Genomic DNA, 19,541 nt, shown 5'->3' with positions numbered 1-19,541 from the left:
ATTCAAATGTCCCGGAAAAAAAAAACAATCTGTAGCACATTATGATTCTGAAATGACTTACGACTTTTTTTACGACTTCTTTTTTTTTCTACATATTGGATGGAGATTGGGGGGTGCTGGAAGCTTCGCTTGTTTTTGTGCAACTGCTTGAAACATAAATTAAAAAGTATATCATGAAAAGGACAATGTTCAACATTTAAATACACTGTTCTTCTTGATATTTGATGGTACAATTTAGTATGGATGCTGAAAAATATTACTACCTCACCTTTAGCCATGTTGTCTTTTGGGATTTCCACAGTTGCCTTGAGTTGAGGAACAGGTCCATCTAAATAGGGCATACGCTATTAAACGTTGTTTTGAGCCATTGATTGATATATAGTTTTACTAAACTATCATATATACCTTTTGTTTTTTTCTTAGTCAAAGACTCCCTATTATCCTTTGTTTGCAAAGTTCTCTCATCTAAAAAAAAAAAAAAGTAGTGCATAAATGTGCTGTTAACTAACAATTGTGAATGATATGACACTGACCCATTTTTTTCTGTTTCATTTCATTTCAGCAGCACTTAGATATACAGTATATCCAGTGTGTAATTTCTGGTAAGTTGCTGCCTACCTTCACTGCTGTCATAATATTTCAGGGGTCTTTTTGTTGGCCTTTTTGATGGTACAGTTTCTTCTTCGGTATCAAAAGTGGATTTGTACTCTGCTGTTCTGCTCCATTTGAGGGCTCTTTCAAAGTTACCTGAATGTCAAATGGTAACAATAATTAGACCAGCGTTTCTCAACCTTTTTTCTGTCACGACACCCTTTAAATATATGCGAGGTGTCACGGCACCCCACTTTACGGGGGGTGGGGGCGCAGTACTTCAGGTGAGAACGGGGGGGGGGGGAGGGGGGGGGGTGCTGGCGCAGTACTTCAGGTGAGAACGAGGGGTGTTGCTGGCAGAATATGAAATAAAATAGCGCGTGCATCGCGTGGGGGACAAAAACTTTACAGTGTGTCCCAATTTAGGGGCTGCATCCTTCAGAGGCTGTATTCGAAGACAGATTGCGTCACAGCTGCGCAGTAATACACCGCCTCTGTGGGTCGCATCCTTCAGAGTATGCTGCCTGTGAATTGGGACACACCGCGACACGAGCTGACTCTGCACGTGAGGCGCAATATTTTGACGGCACCCCCGATGAAGCCAGACGGCACCCCAGGGTGCCGCGGCACCCTGGTTGAGAAACACTGAATTAGACACTCATAAGAATGTTATGACCACCTCCACCTCGCTATCTATTTTGTCAGCTCCACTGATCATACAAGCCACTGTTTAATTATATAATAAAAAAATGTAATTGTAAATAAAAGTGTAATTGTATAATAATTCTCTCTGTATAAATCTGTTTGAAAGGTTTTATCAGTCATTTTGAATCTAATAAATTACAGTAATATGTAATGTAAAATTGAATATCCACTGCAGTCAACATTTTATTAAAAAGTCTTTATTGTACAACTGCTCATTGCAGCTTCTGTCAGGATCAAGGAAATAAAGTTTTTATTTCCATCTTCTAATAAAAGCTTTTTATTTACTGAAGAATGCCATAGATATTCAAACATTTGAACAGCAAACATTTGTACAGTAAATTTACCAAATAATGTGTATTCTCTCACTTCTCATACAGTGTGTGCATGATTGGAAGCTCAGCTTTACCTGTGGTGGCAAAGACTCTGATTTTCCTGGAAATCCAGTTGTCTTCATCAGGAGTCTCCTCCTTTTTTGCTCTTTTGGTTGGGTTATTTGGCGGCCAGTAACTGTACTGTTGCTGAAATACATGCAGCATGCACACAGCTACAGTAATTGTATTTCTGTGATATTAATAACAATAAACAATATAACAGTTATAATGATTACAAATATTTGTCATACCCCATTTTCTTCATAGGTCCAGCACTGAGCCACAATGCCAACCAGATTTTCCTCAGTAAATTCCACAATGTAGTACATTCTGTAGAAAAGACAGTACATGTTCATTTTAATACAACTTTAAGAGATAATCAGAGACATTTTGCAATGCATAGCAGTACACTCACATGGCAAAAATAATGTATATCCTATTCAAAATGTTTTTTCTTTTAATTGTCAAATACTTTTTAGGTGTGTATGATGCCTGTTCTGACATTCACTATCCCTTCACCAGCATTTATTATCTGACTGCAGGACTGCTATTGTCAGATAATGTAACCATAGAAGTCAAAATAGGCATAATATTCAGGCATGATCTTCTAATTGAATATACCAAATAATAAAAGTGACATTTCCAGACATGGTGTCTTGGTATCTAATATGCATTTTAACCCTTTAAGGCTTAAAAAGTTCCTTGATTTAATTAAAATTACTTACATATTCTTTAAATGTTGAATTGGTGCCTTATCTCCATCTAATCTTAATGGCATATTTTGTTTACACTTGATGTAATATGCCCATAAATATAGATTTGTCTTCTATGTGAAGCCTGATGGCTCTCTTCTCAATTTTATCACAGGTGATCCATTTCATTGTAGTGGTATTTTCTTTGAAGCTGAAAGCCCCAATGAGAAACGAGGTGCATGGCTCCATGAAGAGGGGTGCAGGATGATGGTACACTCGACAAAGGACCTTTCCATCTTTCTCCATCTCATCTATAACTTCGCAACATTCCTCACCTTCAAGCAAGTGTGCTCTGTCCTTAATGCTTCTTGTTTTTTTTGCTACAAGGTCATGGATTGGTGCTGACTTTCTTTCCTCAATACGGTTGGCAATCTGTGTGAGGGGGTGTGTTCCGCTACGTACCATTCTCTTCAAGGTATGCAGGTATGTTTCAAATTTGAAAGCACTGCAGTTGTCCAGCCCATTGAATAACACAGCATCTTCCGTAATATGAAGCAAAGAGTGAGTGTTGTACACCAGAAATTCTCTTCCATAAAGCTCCCTCCCTCTGCTGACAAAGTACTGAAGGAGGTTTTGTGCGTACACTGCGTACTGTTTGATAAGTGAGGGACAAACTAGGATGCACATTGCCACACTGAATGTAAGGAAATGGAGGTACAGGTCTCTCTTCAATATTCCTTTTAACACTATCTTTCCTGTGTACAGCATGAACTGCCTGAACTCTGTTGCTTTCCATCTCTCAAGCTCATTTAGGCCTCGAGGAGTGCGGGAAAAGATGGAGGGGATTTCACTTTTTATGTGCGCAAGCCTACTGCTCACTTCTTCTATTTGGACAGAAGACATCCTGAAACCTTTCTCTCCCCTGCTCCACATGTGCAGAAGTTTTTTCATGACTCCTAGGCAGGCTTGATGCATGTAATCAACAGGAAAACTTCTCACCATATCAATGGGCAAACTGACCAGTGGTGTATTTCCGTTGTGATGCTGTGGCTGAATTTGGTTCCTAAAAGAGGCATCTGTGCGTAAGGTGAGGTCATCTGTCTGCTGATATGTGACCCTTTTAAGCCACTCGCCTTTTTGGTCACATTTATCACAGCCATAATAACCAGAGCACAGCTTTGTGTTGCGAATAAAGGCTTTCGCTGGAGCATCACAGACAATGCAAAGAATGTTGATTTGCAACGCTCTTCCCTTGTATTGAAGGCCGCCACTTAACAGTTCTTTGAGGTCTGTGATCATGTCATCCAGGAAATCAAGATTGTGTGGACGATTTTTTCCACATGTTAGTGTTGTGGGGAAAACAGTTATGGGATTGAGGTGGACAGCACACAGAACAGGCCACATAATTCTTGCTGAGCTCTTGAACAATGGCAGTCCATCAACATTAAAAGACAGGTTGATTGTGTCCGACAGATGTTCAGGAGGGTACTTCTCCAGGGTCTCTGTCAACTTCTGATGCAGTGTATAATGAAAGTATTCTATGCCAGATTTCTGCTTTTTTGCTAGCTGCCTTGGTGTCTTAAGTAGACTACGTGCTGAAGAGGGGAGTTCTGTGTGGCCATGTGTTTGAAGAACCTTCAACAGCTTGTCAAGGGCGTTGTTCTTAACCTGGTAAGCTGAAGCCCAAGTTGCTAGGTCAGTTGCTAGTGATGAACATCCCAAATATTCTTCCTGGTCTGATTCTTCACATTTATTGTCTTCAAGGTACATGTCATCCTCCAGATTTGCGTCTTCCCATGTGGATGATCCTCCAGCAGGCTGAAGGGGTGGACTATCTTCAGTGTCCTCCATATAACTAGAGGTATCACTAAGATCACTCTCATATTCTGAAATCGTTTCTTCATGATCATAATTCATAGTTGGCTGTTCTGTCTGACACTCAGATATCTTTCTGAGCACACGTCTAGCTGACCTCCAGGACCTTAGATATTGCCTTGATCTTTTTTTCTTTTCCTCACTCATTCTAGGGAAAAAAAATAAGATGAATGAATAGTCCTGAAATACATGTCAGCATACAAACCCTGTTTTGTGAGGAGGGTAAACATTATTCTAGACCTTCTGAAAGTTATGTGTACTGACTGAATGCAAATTACAGTGTTATTAAACTAGTACTGGATGCACACTTTATTTATCTACAAATGCAGGCTGTAAGCCACACCCCTGTAATTAACACCTCAACACTAACCCGAAACCACACCTATATTAGCTCCTTAATCAACAATACCCAATATGCAGCACAAGGTTACTGAAGAGTAACTGTTTATTTTACCTTAAGTGTATTGACAAATATCTTTCAATTATGATTACTTATCTTAGTATCTGTATTTACATAATCATTGTGTGAAACCTTGTATTTTATAGGCATTAACCAATACTCACATTATATTTGATCATTTTTACTCACAGTGTATTTTACACGCATTTATATAAAAGATTAACCAATAATCACAATATATCCTTTACACATATAGTAAAACATTGTTTGATATGGCATGTGACTAACACAGACTTTATTATATGACAGATTAACCCACATTAACATATAACATATGAGATGTAGCTCAGGCTTGAAGTATTTTGTTTTACTGCATGACCCTAACTAACGGTCATCAATTCGACTGGTACGGGGCTAATTTGCTACAAAAAGGCTATTAGATCAAAGCAGCCTTTTGGTGATTGAGTGCCTCCCTAAAAAACCTCTGCTTCAAAGCGGGGGGTGACGCACACACACAGATAGTGCCAGGATGGAAGAACACAGTCAAGGTCAAACACTAGTGGTCCAGTCAGACACGTGCATGCTAACATGAGATGATTTTAACAACGCCTCATCAACAGGCTTACGTCATTTTGGGTATAAAACATGGAGTCAGATCAGAGGGGGTCAGAACTCTTACTGAGACGGCTGTAACACTGTCTTATATGTATTGGTTCTCCTGAATATTCAGTACTTTGTAATAAATACTTGGTTTGCTTTCAGCTTCACTCCACCTGTCTGACTCTCTCTATCAAACGAACACGCCGGGGAGTTGTACCCCGGACGAGAGGTGGGAGTAGCCCACCTTTCATTTTCTTTTCTACAACAATTTGGTGACCCGACGACGAGTCTGACGAAGGACAGCATCCGGCACTGATCCACTCACGGCCGAACTTAACAAACCAGGTAAGCAGAGCCTGTTTAATCAAATTCTGCATATTGGCTATTTCAAATTTGAGTGGAGCGGCGCCCTGGCTGCTGTCCGGAGGGAAGCAGACAGCATACTGAGCTGTTTATAAAAAAGAAAAAACAAAGAGTAGAAGCTGTTCCTACTCAAAGGTTTATAAAAAGATTAGATGTTGTTCCTAATCAAGGGTTAAGGATTGGATGCTGGCGTCTCCCCCCGGCTTCTGACGAGAAGTTCGGATAACGGCCAGGTGCAAGGCTCACCTCGATATTGATCCGCTCGCAAAAAGCCACAGTAGACGCTGTACCTACTGACCTCTATTTTTATTCGGTTTAAAAGAGCAGAAGTTGTCCCTGCTCGGGTAGACGAAGTACACTACTTCTCTATTTTAATTCGGTTAAAAAGAGCAGATGCTGTCCCTGCTCGGGTAGACACTGTACACTACTTCTCTATTTTGAATCGGTTGAAAAGAGCAGATGCTGTGCCTGTTCGGGTAGACGCTGTACACTACTTCTCTATTTTGATTCGGTTGAAAAGAGCAGATGCTGTGCCTGTTCGGGTAGACGCTGTACCTACTTCTCTATTTTAATTCGATTAAAAAGAGCAGATGCTGTCCCTGCTCGGGTAGACGCTGTACACTACTTCTCTATTTTAATTCGGTTAAAAAGAACAGATGTTGTCCCTGTTCGGGTAGACGTGTACCTACTTCTCTATTTTTATTCGGCTGGAAGAAATAACAAAACAAATAAAACGGGGTATACATGGCAGTATAAACTATAAGTTTGAGGGAAGTGAGTCTGTGGCCAATAAGTGTGAGAGAGTATGCGTGTGTATGTGTGCTTATTCCAGGGACTGAGTGTGTCTGACTTTGTGATTGTGTATGTGCGACTGACAGAGAGAAAAAGAAAAGGGTCTACGAGTGTCTGTTACAGGGATTAAAAGTGTGCGTGTCCAGTTTTTCCGGAGAGAAACACAGCCTTGTGTGGCGGAGAGATAAAATGTGTGTGCGGCACCGAATGAAATGTGTGTGCGTATGTGTTAGACTTGTGTGTGGAACTGTGAGACTGAAAAAGTGTGTGCGTATGCGTTACAGTGTGTGCGAGACAGACTGAATGCAACATAAGTGTGTGCGTATGCGTTAGAGTGTGTGTGAAACAGAGTGAGTGCTACTGAAATGTGTGTGCGCAGGGTTCCTGTGAGCAGGGGCGTAGCAGCAAATTCTGGGCCCTGTACACCCTCTATGTTAATGGCCCCTATCCATGCCAGTAAACAAAGGAAAGTGAGCGAAAAAAAATTTTTCATGGGCCCCTCTCCCTACTCGGGCCCTGGGTAGTCAGGTCCACTTTTCCCCCCACTACCACGCCCATGCCTGTGAGCGGTGTGATTGGTTGAGTGTACGAACTCTTGTGTGTAAACGAAATAGGAATGGATGAGTCCCACTGCAGGGGAGGAGTCCAAGGTGAAGTAGGTGGAGTTGGTTAAGCCTATTGGTTTTCGACTGTGAAGTTGGTTATTTGTGAATTAACACTTGTGAGATATCATAGAAAATAGAACATCAGTTCAGTAGGGAAATAGAGTAATACATTGTGAGATGGGGGACAGAGGTGAACAGGGGGAAAAGGTTTTTGTATGGATAGAAATAGATATATATATATAAGAAAATATAAGGATATACAAAACCTAACTATACAAGGTAAAGATCTATCTGTACACGGAGCAGTGCAGTAGATATTACTAATGGTCATAAATAATTAAATAATTAACAGAGTAAAGTGCAATGACATCTATTATGACAGTGACTAATGTGAAATAGAAATATAATATAATATACATATGCATACGTTATAAGACAGTTCCAAAAATAAATGTGAAAATGTGAATACCCAATCATGAGTACAGTGTACTTTAATGTAAGCAAGGTTGGGGAAGTGTTAATATAAATAATTAAGTTGTTGAATAATGTCAGAGAGGTGTGTGACTGGATAAATAATTAGAGAATTTAGAGAGTTTAATACAGGGATTATGGAGACAGAATTGAGGAAAATAATTAGCTTAATTTTGGGTATTGGACTATATCTTGGGGGCGCTAACCCAACAGGGACATATGTCTAACTCTATATTCTATTAGCAAAGCTAATAATGAAAAAATGACTGTGTGTGGCTGTTTCGGAATCGTCTCCTATTGCAGAAATACTAAGCAATTTGGATTGGCCATTTTTACAATGCTTTGTCGAAACTCAGCAGTATATTTTTCCCCATATAGTTCACTATTAATTACATTATATTATAATAATATTGTACAGAAGATGTATGCTAGAAATTCCAAAATATACTATGCCATGCAGTACTGCTGTGTAAGATGTCCTCAGAGCAGGACCAATAAATATGGTTTCTTGTTTGATTCTTAAATAACCAGTTCAATGAATAGAAATGCTACATAGTTAATAGTGAATGAATTAATGAGCGAGCCATTCCAAACACAGCTTTTTCTATCAGGTGATTTAGTTAATTATCTTAATATTCGTTTCTTATTCAGACTGATCTCAGTTCAGTCCTAGCTGAATCAGACTTATATAAGACAGATGTAATATCTAATTTCTCTATGATCTCATGTATATCCGTCTATGCTAATATTTTGATTATCTTAAGAGCGATAGTAGATTTCAGAAACCAGTGAGGAAAGACCTTATTTTTATTATTATTATTATTATTTTTTAAGGAAACGCAGTGTTGCATCTATTTCAAGCTACAGGGAATTTGGTATTTTTCTGATAAGGAGACGTAATCACATGTATTGAAAAAATGAGCTTTCTATTTTGCTTTCAATATGCTTTACTTTCTTTCTGTATAGTATTAAATTAGACTAAAACGAGATCTGGAAAACAGCATAAATTTAGTTTTCATGCTTATACAATGCCACCTATAAAACAAATGCATAATTTTCTGGCTGTAGCATGAACAATATCGGCTAAGCACTATAAAATTGTTTCATCTGCATAATGGTAAAGTTTGCAGTCTGAGAAGCAGAGCCAGCACTATAATTTATGTATATATATATTAAATAAACCTGGACAAAAATTTAACCTTGTGGTACACCTTTAAGGTACAGATGCCAAATCTAAATAATTATTCATTGACATGCACTCTTTTGGGTCTATTTCAGAGCAGTGGCATAAAAGCAAATAATTTAAGCTAAATTCAGTGGGAGAGAAAAGGTGATAATGATGGTAATAAATGAAATATGTATACAGTAATAATCTATAATAAACTATGGGTACTTGGTGCCTTGCACAGGCTTTCACGGTAAACACATCAGAGTGTGAATTTATGAAAGTACGACAGACCTGGGGTTGCGTTCCCTAACTGTCAGGAACTCTACGGCACTGAATGTTGATAAAACAGTGCTGCTACGCTGTGTGTGGTTCAGTGTGATAGGCTGGTTAGCCAAAGACGGGTAAGATCCCAACGTAATACAACGGGACAACCTAAGGCAGGCACAGTCTCGATCTGACCACCACATGCATTTTAACAGAAAACGGAGAAAACATCGTGGAAGGGAAGCGCAGCCCAGGGGGAGAGTGAGTGGATGAATGGAGTGATGGGGTGTGTGTCAGTGGAGGCTTGTGCAGGGTAGACCAGCCCAGTGGACAGGGGAAAGACAACAGAGGGTGGAGCAATTTTGTGTTAAGTTTTCTGAAACAGAAATTCTGTTTCAGAAAAAGGGGGAGATGTAAATAGATCACCATTATTACCACCATTATTCGCCCAGCCATTATTTTTTACTTTTTTCTTGACTTTTTAAACCTATTACCTTTTTCATCCCTCACCACTATTACTAAAAATTTTTGACCAATCATTATTTTATAGACGTAGAGCATTTTTTTTAAAAACTTTTAGCTTGTTTATCTTTTTAAAGTATGGTTTTAAAACAACCACTATGCGGATGAGCAATTACTTTCAGCAATATTGTAAAAGTTTTAGCTTTTAAGACAAACTCAATCCTAACTTTAAAATATGAAATGTAGACACAAAATTAACTTTCACTATTCATCATGTAAGCCATTTTTTGAACAAGAAAAACAATGTGTGAGGTTTGATAAATTGTTTAAGGAAATAGAGGTATTGTTGATAATTGTGAAAAGCAATCTGCTTGGCATTGTATATGCATAAATACATATTTAACATATTGAAAAGTAAATGTAAAGCATTGTTCGGATTTATTTGCTAAAATAACGTGGACAAAGCAAAGCATAACATCTGTGTTTATTAATATTGATAATATTATTGTTTGTAATGGAACGATTGATACAGAGAAAAATAATCACGTTCCACTTCTCCCAATTTTTAAAGCACTAAATAAAATCAACTAAATCTAGAAATCAAGGCTTTATAAAATCTTGGGAATTGAAAAAGTCAGAAACATAATTTCTTGGTAAAATAACACACCGCAGAAAATTAAAGTGGCAGGTAAAATAATATAGCCACAAACAGTGATTCTAAAGTCCAAGCAAAAGTAACCCAAGAAAGCCCAGTACATCAATATGGAACCATTCCTGAGACAGAAGCCACATTATGTGTAGTTTGTGCAGAATTTAAAACTTTGGGCCCTGATATTCTATCAATCAGTGTGGAGATGGAGGGGAAAATAGAGCAGCTGATCATTACGATCTATATAAAAAACATGATTCAGATGTATTTCCAAATGTTTGTTTCTTATTTATTATCTATAAAGTATTACCAATACAATATGAGAAGATCTACAGGAAGCTTTAAGTGGGAGGCTTAACAGCAGGTGCGTTTAAAGCAGCAGTTTTGTGCTGTGAAGTAGTAAAATATGGTCTGTACAATGATGCTGCAGAGTTGAGGTGTGTGATCTTTAGCTTGGTTAGTGTTTGTGAGAGTGGACGTGTTTGAGTTTGTGTGTGTGCATGCATGAGACATAGTGTGTGTCTAGTGGTAAACTGGGTGGTGAACATTAGTAGTGTTTGTAAGAGCTAATTTGGATATAACAGAGCCACAGGGAAGCAGTTACACTAAAAGGGAGAGGGATGTGAACAAAAGGAAGGTAAAAGCAAGTAATTAATGGTGATGATAATTAAAGGTTGCAATTTAAAATTGAAAATTCCTAAAAGTTAGGGATTTAAAGCACTTTTGACATTAAAGATCATGATTGAGTATAACTGAAAATCAGGACAACTGAGGAAGGTAAGAAAACAAAAATTGGGCTTAAATCTGTGCACAGACAAAATTTAAATATGAAATAATTAACTTCCAAGGGGAAATTAGAGCTCAAGTCAAGTGTGATAAATGTATTTTAACCATGTATTTTAACTTGCAGGAAGGAGACACGGAGGACCCCTTAACAGACTTCCAAAATGAATAGAGAACCTTAAACATGATTATAACGAATACAAAAGTCTTGTTTCAGATCTGTTTACACAGGGGGAGAAGGAGAACGTGGTGCAAAGGTGGACCAATACAGACACGGAGTGAGGGTTACTCCGCCATTACGCACGAAAGGGGAACGAGCCTGGCTGGATTGAGCCTTTCCAGGTGACTGAGAGAACAATGTACGCAGATCAACTGATAGGCGAGGGTTCTACAGCTGTGCAACAACAGAGATCGCTCACAGAGCAGCAGGAGGAGACGAGACAGCTGAGAAGTCTGACCCTGCAGCAGCAGAAGCAGGAAGGAGGGGCAGCAGACCCCCCGCAGCACGGGCCTGGCCTGGCCACAGCGGAGAAAAGATTTCTCAGAGCACAGCAGCAGCAGCACACAGCCTGGCTGTGACTGAGGAGTGGAAGTGAGGGAGTGACTCATTCAGCAACGTTTCGATTGCGTCAAAGTACACTACATACAGAGACTCTTAAACACATCTCATTAAAAACACACATAGTCTTATCACACACCAACTCATACTTTTCATTCACTGATATTGCAGACATCAAGATACAGAATAAAGCTCTTCGTACGTGGGCCTGAGGTAGTTTACCTTCAGAACCCTGAAACAAGAAGAAAGAAGAGACGAACAAACACGCATTGCAACTTTAACATTTACACATATAGGGGTATAAACTGTGATTTGCTAAATTAGGGGGGGGAACACATTATTCTTCTTTGCAGGTTGCCTTGGACGCCTGGACTTTGAAAAAAATGGAATTGTTAAAAAAAAAAAAATATATATATACACTCTGTAATTTTAACACTTACACATATAAGGCTATAAGATAACAAGTTTGCTAGATAGTGGGAAACTTAGAGGGAAAACACATTTTATGGTTTAAAAATGGCTTGGTACGGGAAAAGGGAGTGGGACAGGTCAAAGTACGGAAACTATAACGGACCAGCATTTCCTCTGGCTATTCCAATATGGCTCCAGATAATAATAACCGTTGCCCTCATGGGTATCATGATAATAACATTGGCCATCGTATCAAAGCAAGAACAACTAACAACGGTAGAGGGAACAATTGTAAACACATCAGCAACCGTACACCCGACAAACGCAACAACTACAGACCAGCCCACACAGCTTAATAGAACCAAACGATCAACCATCAATCAGCCTAACTTAAAATGCATCAGGCGCTGGGGAGGTATAGAATTAGACTAATATTGGGGTGAGATGACAATATGGACAGTGAACTTATGCGACGTGGTTACTTGTGGTAAGCAGGGGTCCAAGGGGGAAGCGGTGTACTTGTGTTGGTCCCGTGATGATAATCTTAAGTGTAACCATAAGGGTGATTCTCACGAAGACCTTCACATTAACATAAAAAGTTTTTCACCTCATTGCAGCATTTTTTCAAGTTGAGATGCTAAAATAGAATGTGTATTTTACTATATTGTTTATTTTTTCATATTTTTTTTAAAAATAGAATTTTATTATCATTTGAATCTTATATGATCCAGAATAATTCTCATTACCGTTACAGTAAATGACGAAGCTAGATCAACGGTTCAAAACATTTTTTGATGACTAATTTCATATTTCCACAACAAAATCCCATCAACTTAACAGCACAGTCCTTGACAATTACTTTGATCTTTTTTATTTATTTATTTATAGTTAAGCAACTCTCATTACCGATACAACATTTGTAAAATATCTTTTAATTTTTTAATTAATGGGAATTATTTTAGAATATGTTTGATCAAAAAACTCATGTGGACAACAGGTGAGGGGTATACTATAGTAAAATGAAGAAAAGTTATGATAAGATGTGAAACATTTAAAACAATTAACATTTTAGATCCATAACGGTAATGAGATGCTCTTAGCTAATTTCACAAATAACTTAAAATGCTAATATGCTAACAACCTATAACTTTGCCAGCTGTCAAAGCCTTATATTGTGATAATATTCATGAAATAATTTATTTTTATATTTTTAAAAGTAATGAGTATTAAACCATAACGGTAATGATAATACACAGTGTCACTGAGGACAGTTTTAGCAATATTACAGATTTCTTAAAGGGAGAGAATAGTGACTAACTGACCTTATCTCCATTTTGAAGCTTGTGTCTGAACTGATGCATCATGGGATAGCTGATCAATTTAAAGGCACAGTGTAATTTTTTTAAGGGGGTAAAATCATGAAACGGTAATGAGAAAAATTGTTCGGACACAGTTATTTTGTTTAAAATCAAATACATTTTTTGTTCAACACCAAAAATATTTATACTATGTATAAATGGTGATATTTTAAATGACTTTAATCTATTTTATTGATTCGATATGCTTAGTACTTTTAATATGGTTTAACTTAAAATTAGAAAGAAGGGGTACGGACACATAACGGTAATGTGAATTTCCATATATTTTTTATTTAATTTATATAAAAATAATTTTATATGAACAATTGATCCATACAGTACTACCTATTTGCTTTACACACAATATCAGAGTTTTTGTGAATTGAGTACTGATTAAAAAAAAAAAAAAAAAAAATTGTCATGGACATGTTCCCTGCAGATTCATGAGAATCACCAATAACACCGACCAAGCAGCTTATAAAGCCAGACCTTGTCACAAGTGGGAACACGTAATTAGGTCGACACATGTCAATTGGGATACAAGCGAAAGCTGGGCGACTCGTGAGCGGGAGAAATTAAATAAGCTTAACATACAAAGGGATAATGGTGCGATAAATAATCTAATAACCATTGCATTAGAGTGGCAATCCGATCCTAATGGGGAAAAATCTTCGGCATTTTTCATAGGGGTCGGGGTGGATGTAAATGGTAACGACCCTGTCGGATGGATCAAAGTTAGAGTTACAGATACACCGACCATCGACACCGACGAGGCCACAAACAAACACAATAGACAATAATGGGGGGGATCGGCCTATACTGGAGTGTGAGGAAGAGCAAGAGGAAATGCTGGAAACCAACCAGTCTTGGGGATGACTTTATTGCAATGATGTCACTTCCTCCTTTGATAGAGTTCGAATTATTGGTCGCCTGGTGGCAGAGGGACCGTGGGAGAATTTTTCCTGTCAAAAATTGGTTGGAAGGCTGCCAGAACAGGTTTTCGCTCCCACCGTTAGTAAAATGTTCACTCACATGTTGATCAAGGGTTGAACATATGTAAATACATGATTTGGAGGAATTACGGTTTGTCGACGTATCTGTTTGATACGTCGAAAGGGGGAATTGTGGGAAATCTTACGAAGAAACCCTGTTTTACCTTGAGTATACTGACAAATATCTCACAATCATGATTACTTATCTTAGTATCTAAAATTACATAATCATCGTGTGAAACCTTGTATTTTATATGCATTAACCAATACTCACACTATATTTGATCATTTTATTACTCACAGTATATTTTTCACACATTTATATAGAAAACTAACCAAATAACCATCATATATTCTTCACGTACATAGTGAAACATTGTTTTTAACAAGCATGTGAGTAACACAGACCTTAGTCTGACAAACTAACCCACATGATACATAAGGCGTATATTAACACATAGGATCTATTATATGGCGGACTAACCACGCGCTGCTAACACAGTAACATATAGCATATAGAACCAATTGTTGGGCACATACAGCTTATGCCTGAAGCATTTTTAGTTTACTGCATGTTTCTGACTGACAATCAATCATCAGCCAAGTGCACTTTGTACGAACTGAATTGATACAAAAGAGACTCGGGTACGAACAGTGCAGCCTTTCACTCTGTGTGTGCGTTGTTTTGCATCTCCCAAAGCGGGATGGGAGCACGCACATGGGGAGGATGACACTTTGTAATTATTAAAACAATACCACACTGTTTTTACCAGACTCGGTCCAGTCCTGAAGACAATGCCACACTGTCCGATTGGAGACAGTCAAGGTCAAACACTAGTGGTGTGATCAAACCTGGGAAACTTCAGTACTAACACGTGCATGCGATGATTTTAACAACGCCTCATCAACAGGCTTACGTCATTTTGAGTATAAACACGGAGTCAGATGAGAGGGGGGTCAGAACTCTTACTGAGACGGCTGTAACACTGTCTTATATGTATTGGTTCTCCTAAATATTCAGTACTTTGTAATAAATACTTGGTTGCTTTCAGCTTCACTCCACCTGTCTGACTCTCTCTATCAAACGAACACGCAGGGGAGTTGTACCCCGGACGAGAGGTGGGAGTAGCCCACCTTTCTTTTCTACAACACCAGGCTATTTAAAACGTCAAAATGCAAGTTACCTTATGTAACTATAGTTAAAGCTAGTTTTTAGCTTAACAATTTTTTAAATTGTACACCATAGAAAGCAGGTTGACTCAATGTATGGATTGGCAATAAATTAATGTGTGTTTCAAAAGATGTTGTTGTCATGAGTTTCGGTTAACTTATATATTTATTTATTGATTGGCACTTTGGCGTAAGATACACTTTTCAACTTCTCCAAAGCGCTGGATAGCACAATTTATTTGTCCTATGTTTAAAAATGTGCTCATTTATTTCAGATGGCTCCCTGTCCAGTTTGCAAGAAGATGCTGTCCTCCATCTCTGCGCACCTTTCCACAGTACATCACGTGGAAAACGTAGAGGAGAAGAAGATCCTGGTTCAGCTGGCGAATCAGAAAGTGTCGATCCTGACATCTCTGTGTACTGTTCCGGGATGTGGGTATCAGAAGTCTCGTCTTGACCGCCATCTGACCAGCTGCCATCGGGACCTGTCCGACCAGGCCAGGGAGAGATACATCCAGACGGCACAGAGGATAAAAGCCATTACTCTCCTGAGAGAGTTGAGGGCTAGCAGTCCGAACGTGCCCATGGCCACTCGCTTGGACTTGGCTGCTGCTGACGAGTGAGTGGCACTTTCTAAATAGCACTGTTAGTTACAAGTTCATATTTATTTTCATGTCTATATTCTAATGTGTTTTTTTTTCGGTCTTTCATGTTTATCTCTCATGGTAGATCTTCAACGCCTGACTACGACCAAGTACTTGAGTCAGCGAAATCTGGCGTCCTCGATATCAGTCGTAGACTGAGAATGGGACAACAGGTGGAAGAGAGTCAGCAGACACTGTTCCGGTACGTCTGTGAGGCAATACTCCTGAAGGAGCATCAACTGGCAGAGAGTGCTGTGCTGAACTTCAAGGTAGCTTTTCTTGCTGTCCTTAATGCCTTGCATTTCTCTAAAATGTTTTATAAAGACAAACTGGCTAATGAAAATATAATTTTTTCCCCATACAGGTAGAGCATTGGGTTTCTCGAACCCCATCAACCAGTGGCATTTTCCTTGAACACTTTGACATCAGCCTGACTCCCCAACATGAAGAGGTACAAAATGTACTATATATATATATATATATATATATATATATATATATATATATATATAATAGATGTACAATTTTAAATTCAGTTTTGAATGTAGTTTGTCAAAGACAATAAATGAACAATGTTCCTTTTTTATTTTTTGTTTCAATACAGTGGCTGGAGATGTACTTCGCTCACATCAGGTCATGGAGTGTCAAAAAGTCCAGTCCCGATGTTCATGATGGAGGCATCTTCTTTCTGAGCCAGAAAGGAGTTCCTGTGGTGAATCTACCTAATGATATGAAGCGGCTATGGGAACTGTAAGTCCATCAGATTAAAGGCTCATTCAAAAGCACTGCTCCACATATAGCTTTATAATAACATTGTGTGTCTTTTGTTAACACAGGTATCCACAGGCTTCAGGGACCGACCTGCCAGCAGTTGCCCCAGTTGCCCCCCTGCCAGCAGTTGCCCCTGCCAGCAGTTGCCAGCCGAGGTAATTTTAAGCAAGGCATCTTATTTAACAAACGCTGTTGTTTTTTCACTGTTGTTGTTTTTACTTATGGATTGGTCTTTATAACACTCGCCCCATCTTTTAGCTCTGCTGCAGGTTCTGAAGAGGGGGATGATGAGCAGCCTTCCTGCTCAGATGCTGTGGGACAGGCAACTGGACAGCCACAGGCTCCGAAGAAGGACCACTCCCCTTCATCCTCTTCGATTGCAAGGAAGCGGAGGGCTAAGTCCACCTGGCTTAGTTTTCTTGATCTGTTTCCGGTGACTGTTCATGCCACGACACCCACATGTGAGGAAATTGTCGGCGGTGGATTTGATCGTGAATCCTTCCGTTACTTTCACAACAAATGGAGGACAGTCCAGCGGGAACAGCGCATCCAGTATATCTTGGGTAATGACTTCCTCTCTCTTTTATCAACACACGGTCTCTGGGCAACAAGTCTTATCTACATATAAGATGCAAGAAGAAGAAGAAGAAGAAAAAAATAGTATCAATTTAGAACCATTTGTTTTACATAAATATATGTACAAAAAAAATATTTACCCGCAAATAAGGGTGGTGCTGGCCATAATGACGCTGAAGGCTGTCAACAATGGCCACACACCCACCCTCTGGGCAGAGGAACTGGGACTCCAAGCTAATTAAAACAAAAAAAAGTGATAACAAATAAACTCAATTATTACTACTCTGTTACACAAGTAATAATACTCTATTACACAAGTAATAAAATAATCCATAACTGTATTTCTGTCACATGTTCACGTTCTAACCAACTACAATGTCCTCTCTCTTTTTCACAGATAAGTGCAAGTTCAGGAACCGCCCCTCAGAGGCCAGGGTATACAATCGGCTCCGTGCTGAGAACTGGTCGGCCAACTGTCCAAGCGCCATGGATGTGGTCAAGTCTTGGCTCCCCGTAAAGGACCACATCAAGAGTCCAGACATTATCCGCCGTATTCAGGAACAGTCTTGGAAAGGACTTTGCCTGAAAGACTTTGGGCCACCAAAGAACAAAGGTAAGGCCATTTGATATTATGCCAGGATTCTATTAAACGTGTCATATTTTAAAATTTGTTTGCATTTTTTATATTACCACCCTAACCATTAATTCTTTTTAATAGTACCACCCTAACCACTATGTCTTATTCTCTTTTGAAGGGGTGATTGCGACAATGCCCTTTTCCAAGGGAGAGGTGGTCTGCGACTACCATGGAGAGTACGTCACCCAAGAAGAAGGGAATCGGAGAATGCAACAGCTTTTGGACGAAGCCTGTTACGTCTTCTTCTTTGCGGGACGTGGGGAAAAGGTCTGCATAGACGCCCAACATTCTCCATGCCAGTGTCACCCACACCAGGACACGTTTGGTCGTTGGATGAACCATTCACGGAGAAGTCCAAATGTGAAGCCACACGTGTTCAAACTCCCACTCACAGAGGGAACAAGATGGCATCCCATTTTCCTCGCGCTAACGGACATTCAGGTCAACGAGGAACTACTTTGGGACTACGGTGTTCTCAGTGACGAGGGACTTGGAGGCGAAACTGTTGGACTGGACTGGCTGAATACTTGAATTCCTGGACAACAACCTACCCCTCTGCCATCTCATACGAACTCACTGCACGCAGCACTTTACTTCACCCTGCACCACAACTCATTCTGTACCTGTACTGTCGCCTACTAGACTTCACACACACACACACACTGTAGATTATTTGCACATGTATATAGCATTTATAATGACAAATTGAATTGTGCAGTTTTTCATTTTTAATAAATTGGTCAAACTGTCAAGTCATATGCGTGTTTGTTGTTGAAAAATATTGGAATTGGACAGCATTCTACATCACACCTATATGACACCATGCCATTTCCAATTTAAAAGACTTATTTCCCCATCTGTGAGGAATCTTGCAGCATTGGGCTTTATTTAATTTGGTCAAATCATTTAACATTCAACATCCCGATTCCAAAATATTTCAGTGTAGTCTTATATACTGGAATTGTGATCCAAATCTAAACATGTTTGGCATAGTTCCATAGGTCGGACCTACATGGGGCCTGCATAGCTGTGTTCAGCATCCCAGAAAATGGGGGGGGGGGGGGGGGGTAGCCAAAATCTGGAAGCAATGTGAGATAGGGAACCCCCTCAAAAGTCGAGTGTCATTCTCCTCACAGCTCCCCATTCAAAATGTAACGAATAAATACCCCGACCTAGGTATTTCTCGGTATAAGTAGGTTTATTAGGGCGACTAGACAGACAGATTGACACATTTTGGGCTATCTGAGACCTTTGGTTAGGGAGTTAGGGAATTCGTTTACTAAAGTGTCTTTGTTTACCAAATTGTATATTTTAAGTTTTTGAATAATAATAATAATAATAATAATAATAGTAATAATAATAAACCTAAATACACCCACATGAAGTGCATTACCTTGACTTACCAATTCTCCGCATTAACCTAATACCTATTTGAATATAATTTAACTTATTTTACACTGTTGTTCTGACTGTTGTTTTATATCTCAGCCACTAGATGGCACTGCTAATGTTTGTCAACTGTTCCTTTGATTAAGTCTGATTTGCTAGTTAAATCACATGATGAGGTTTAAAGGTCAGTACAGCCATTTTAGATTGAGCTGTGTGTGTGATGAAGCAGGTGGCTTCATCTCT

General features: G+C 39.1%; 4 protein-coding genes and 1 pseudogene across 5 annotated transcripts in view; 4 read left to right on the top strand and 1 right to left on the bottom strand.

The window, feature by feature from the left end:
* LOC125801347 (zinc finger protein 271-like) overlaps nt 1-19,541 on the top strand; it is a 773,213-nt gene that overhangs the window by 95,759 nt on the left and 657,913 nt on the right. The gene's annotated exons all lie outside the window — the stretch shown is intronic.
* LOC111194581 (zinc finger protein 239-like) overlaps nt 1-19,541 on the top strand; it is a 693,226-nt gene that overhangs the window by 15,772 nt on the left and 657,913 nt on the right. The window lies entirely within an intron of this gene.
* LOC125801423 (zinc finger protein 239-like) overlaps nt 1-19,541 on the bottom strand; it is a 124,471-nt gene that overhangs the window by 48,631 nt on the left and 56,299 nt on the right. The window lies entirely within an intron of this gene.
* LOC125801306 (zinc finger protein 239-like) overlaps nt 1-19,541 on the top strand; it is a 69,022-nt pseudogene that overhangs the window by 38,722 nt on the left and 10,759 nt on the right.
* On the top strand, nt 15,584-18,565 carry LOC111196359 (uncharacterized). The gene is made up of 8 exons (XM_049478422.1): nt 15,584-15,900; nt 16,011-16,194; nt 16,290-16,376; nt 16,530-16,675; nt 16,762-16,851; nt 16,955-17,259; nt 17,670-17,885; nt 18,028-18,565. Exons 1-8 carry the CDS (start codon nt 15,584-15,586, stop codon nt 18,438-18,440), a joined length of 1,758 nt encoding a protein of 585 aa, XP_049334379.1. The 3' UTR covers nt 18,441-18,565.

This window comes from Astyanax mexicanus, chromosome 4, assembly GCF_023375975.1.
Source record: "Astyanax mexicanus isolate ESR-SI-001 chromosome 4, AstMex3_surface, whole genome shotgun sequence".
NCBI lineage: Eukaryota > Metazoa > Chordata > Actinopteri > Characiformes > Acestrorhamphidae > Astyanax > Astyanax mexicanus.
Note: the sequence above shows the minus strand (reverse complement) of the source record. Positions and strands in the feature narration are given on the sequence as shown.

Excerpts from the sequence above, each read along its gene's own strand:
- LOC111196359 (XM_049478422.1), top strand. The coding sequence starts at position 15,584 with ATGCTGTCCTCCATCTCTGCGCACCTTTCCACAGTACATCACGTGGAA. Across the intron at positions 15,901-16,010 it reads GACTTGGCTGCTGCTGACGA|ATCTTCAACGCCTGACTACG; the intron begins GTGAGTGGCACT and ends CTCTCATGGTAG. Across the intron at positions 16,195-16,289 it reads GTGCTGTGCTGAACTTCAAG|GTAGAGCATTGGGTTTCTCG; the intron begins GTAGCTTTTCTT and ends TTCCCCATACAG.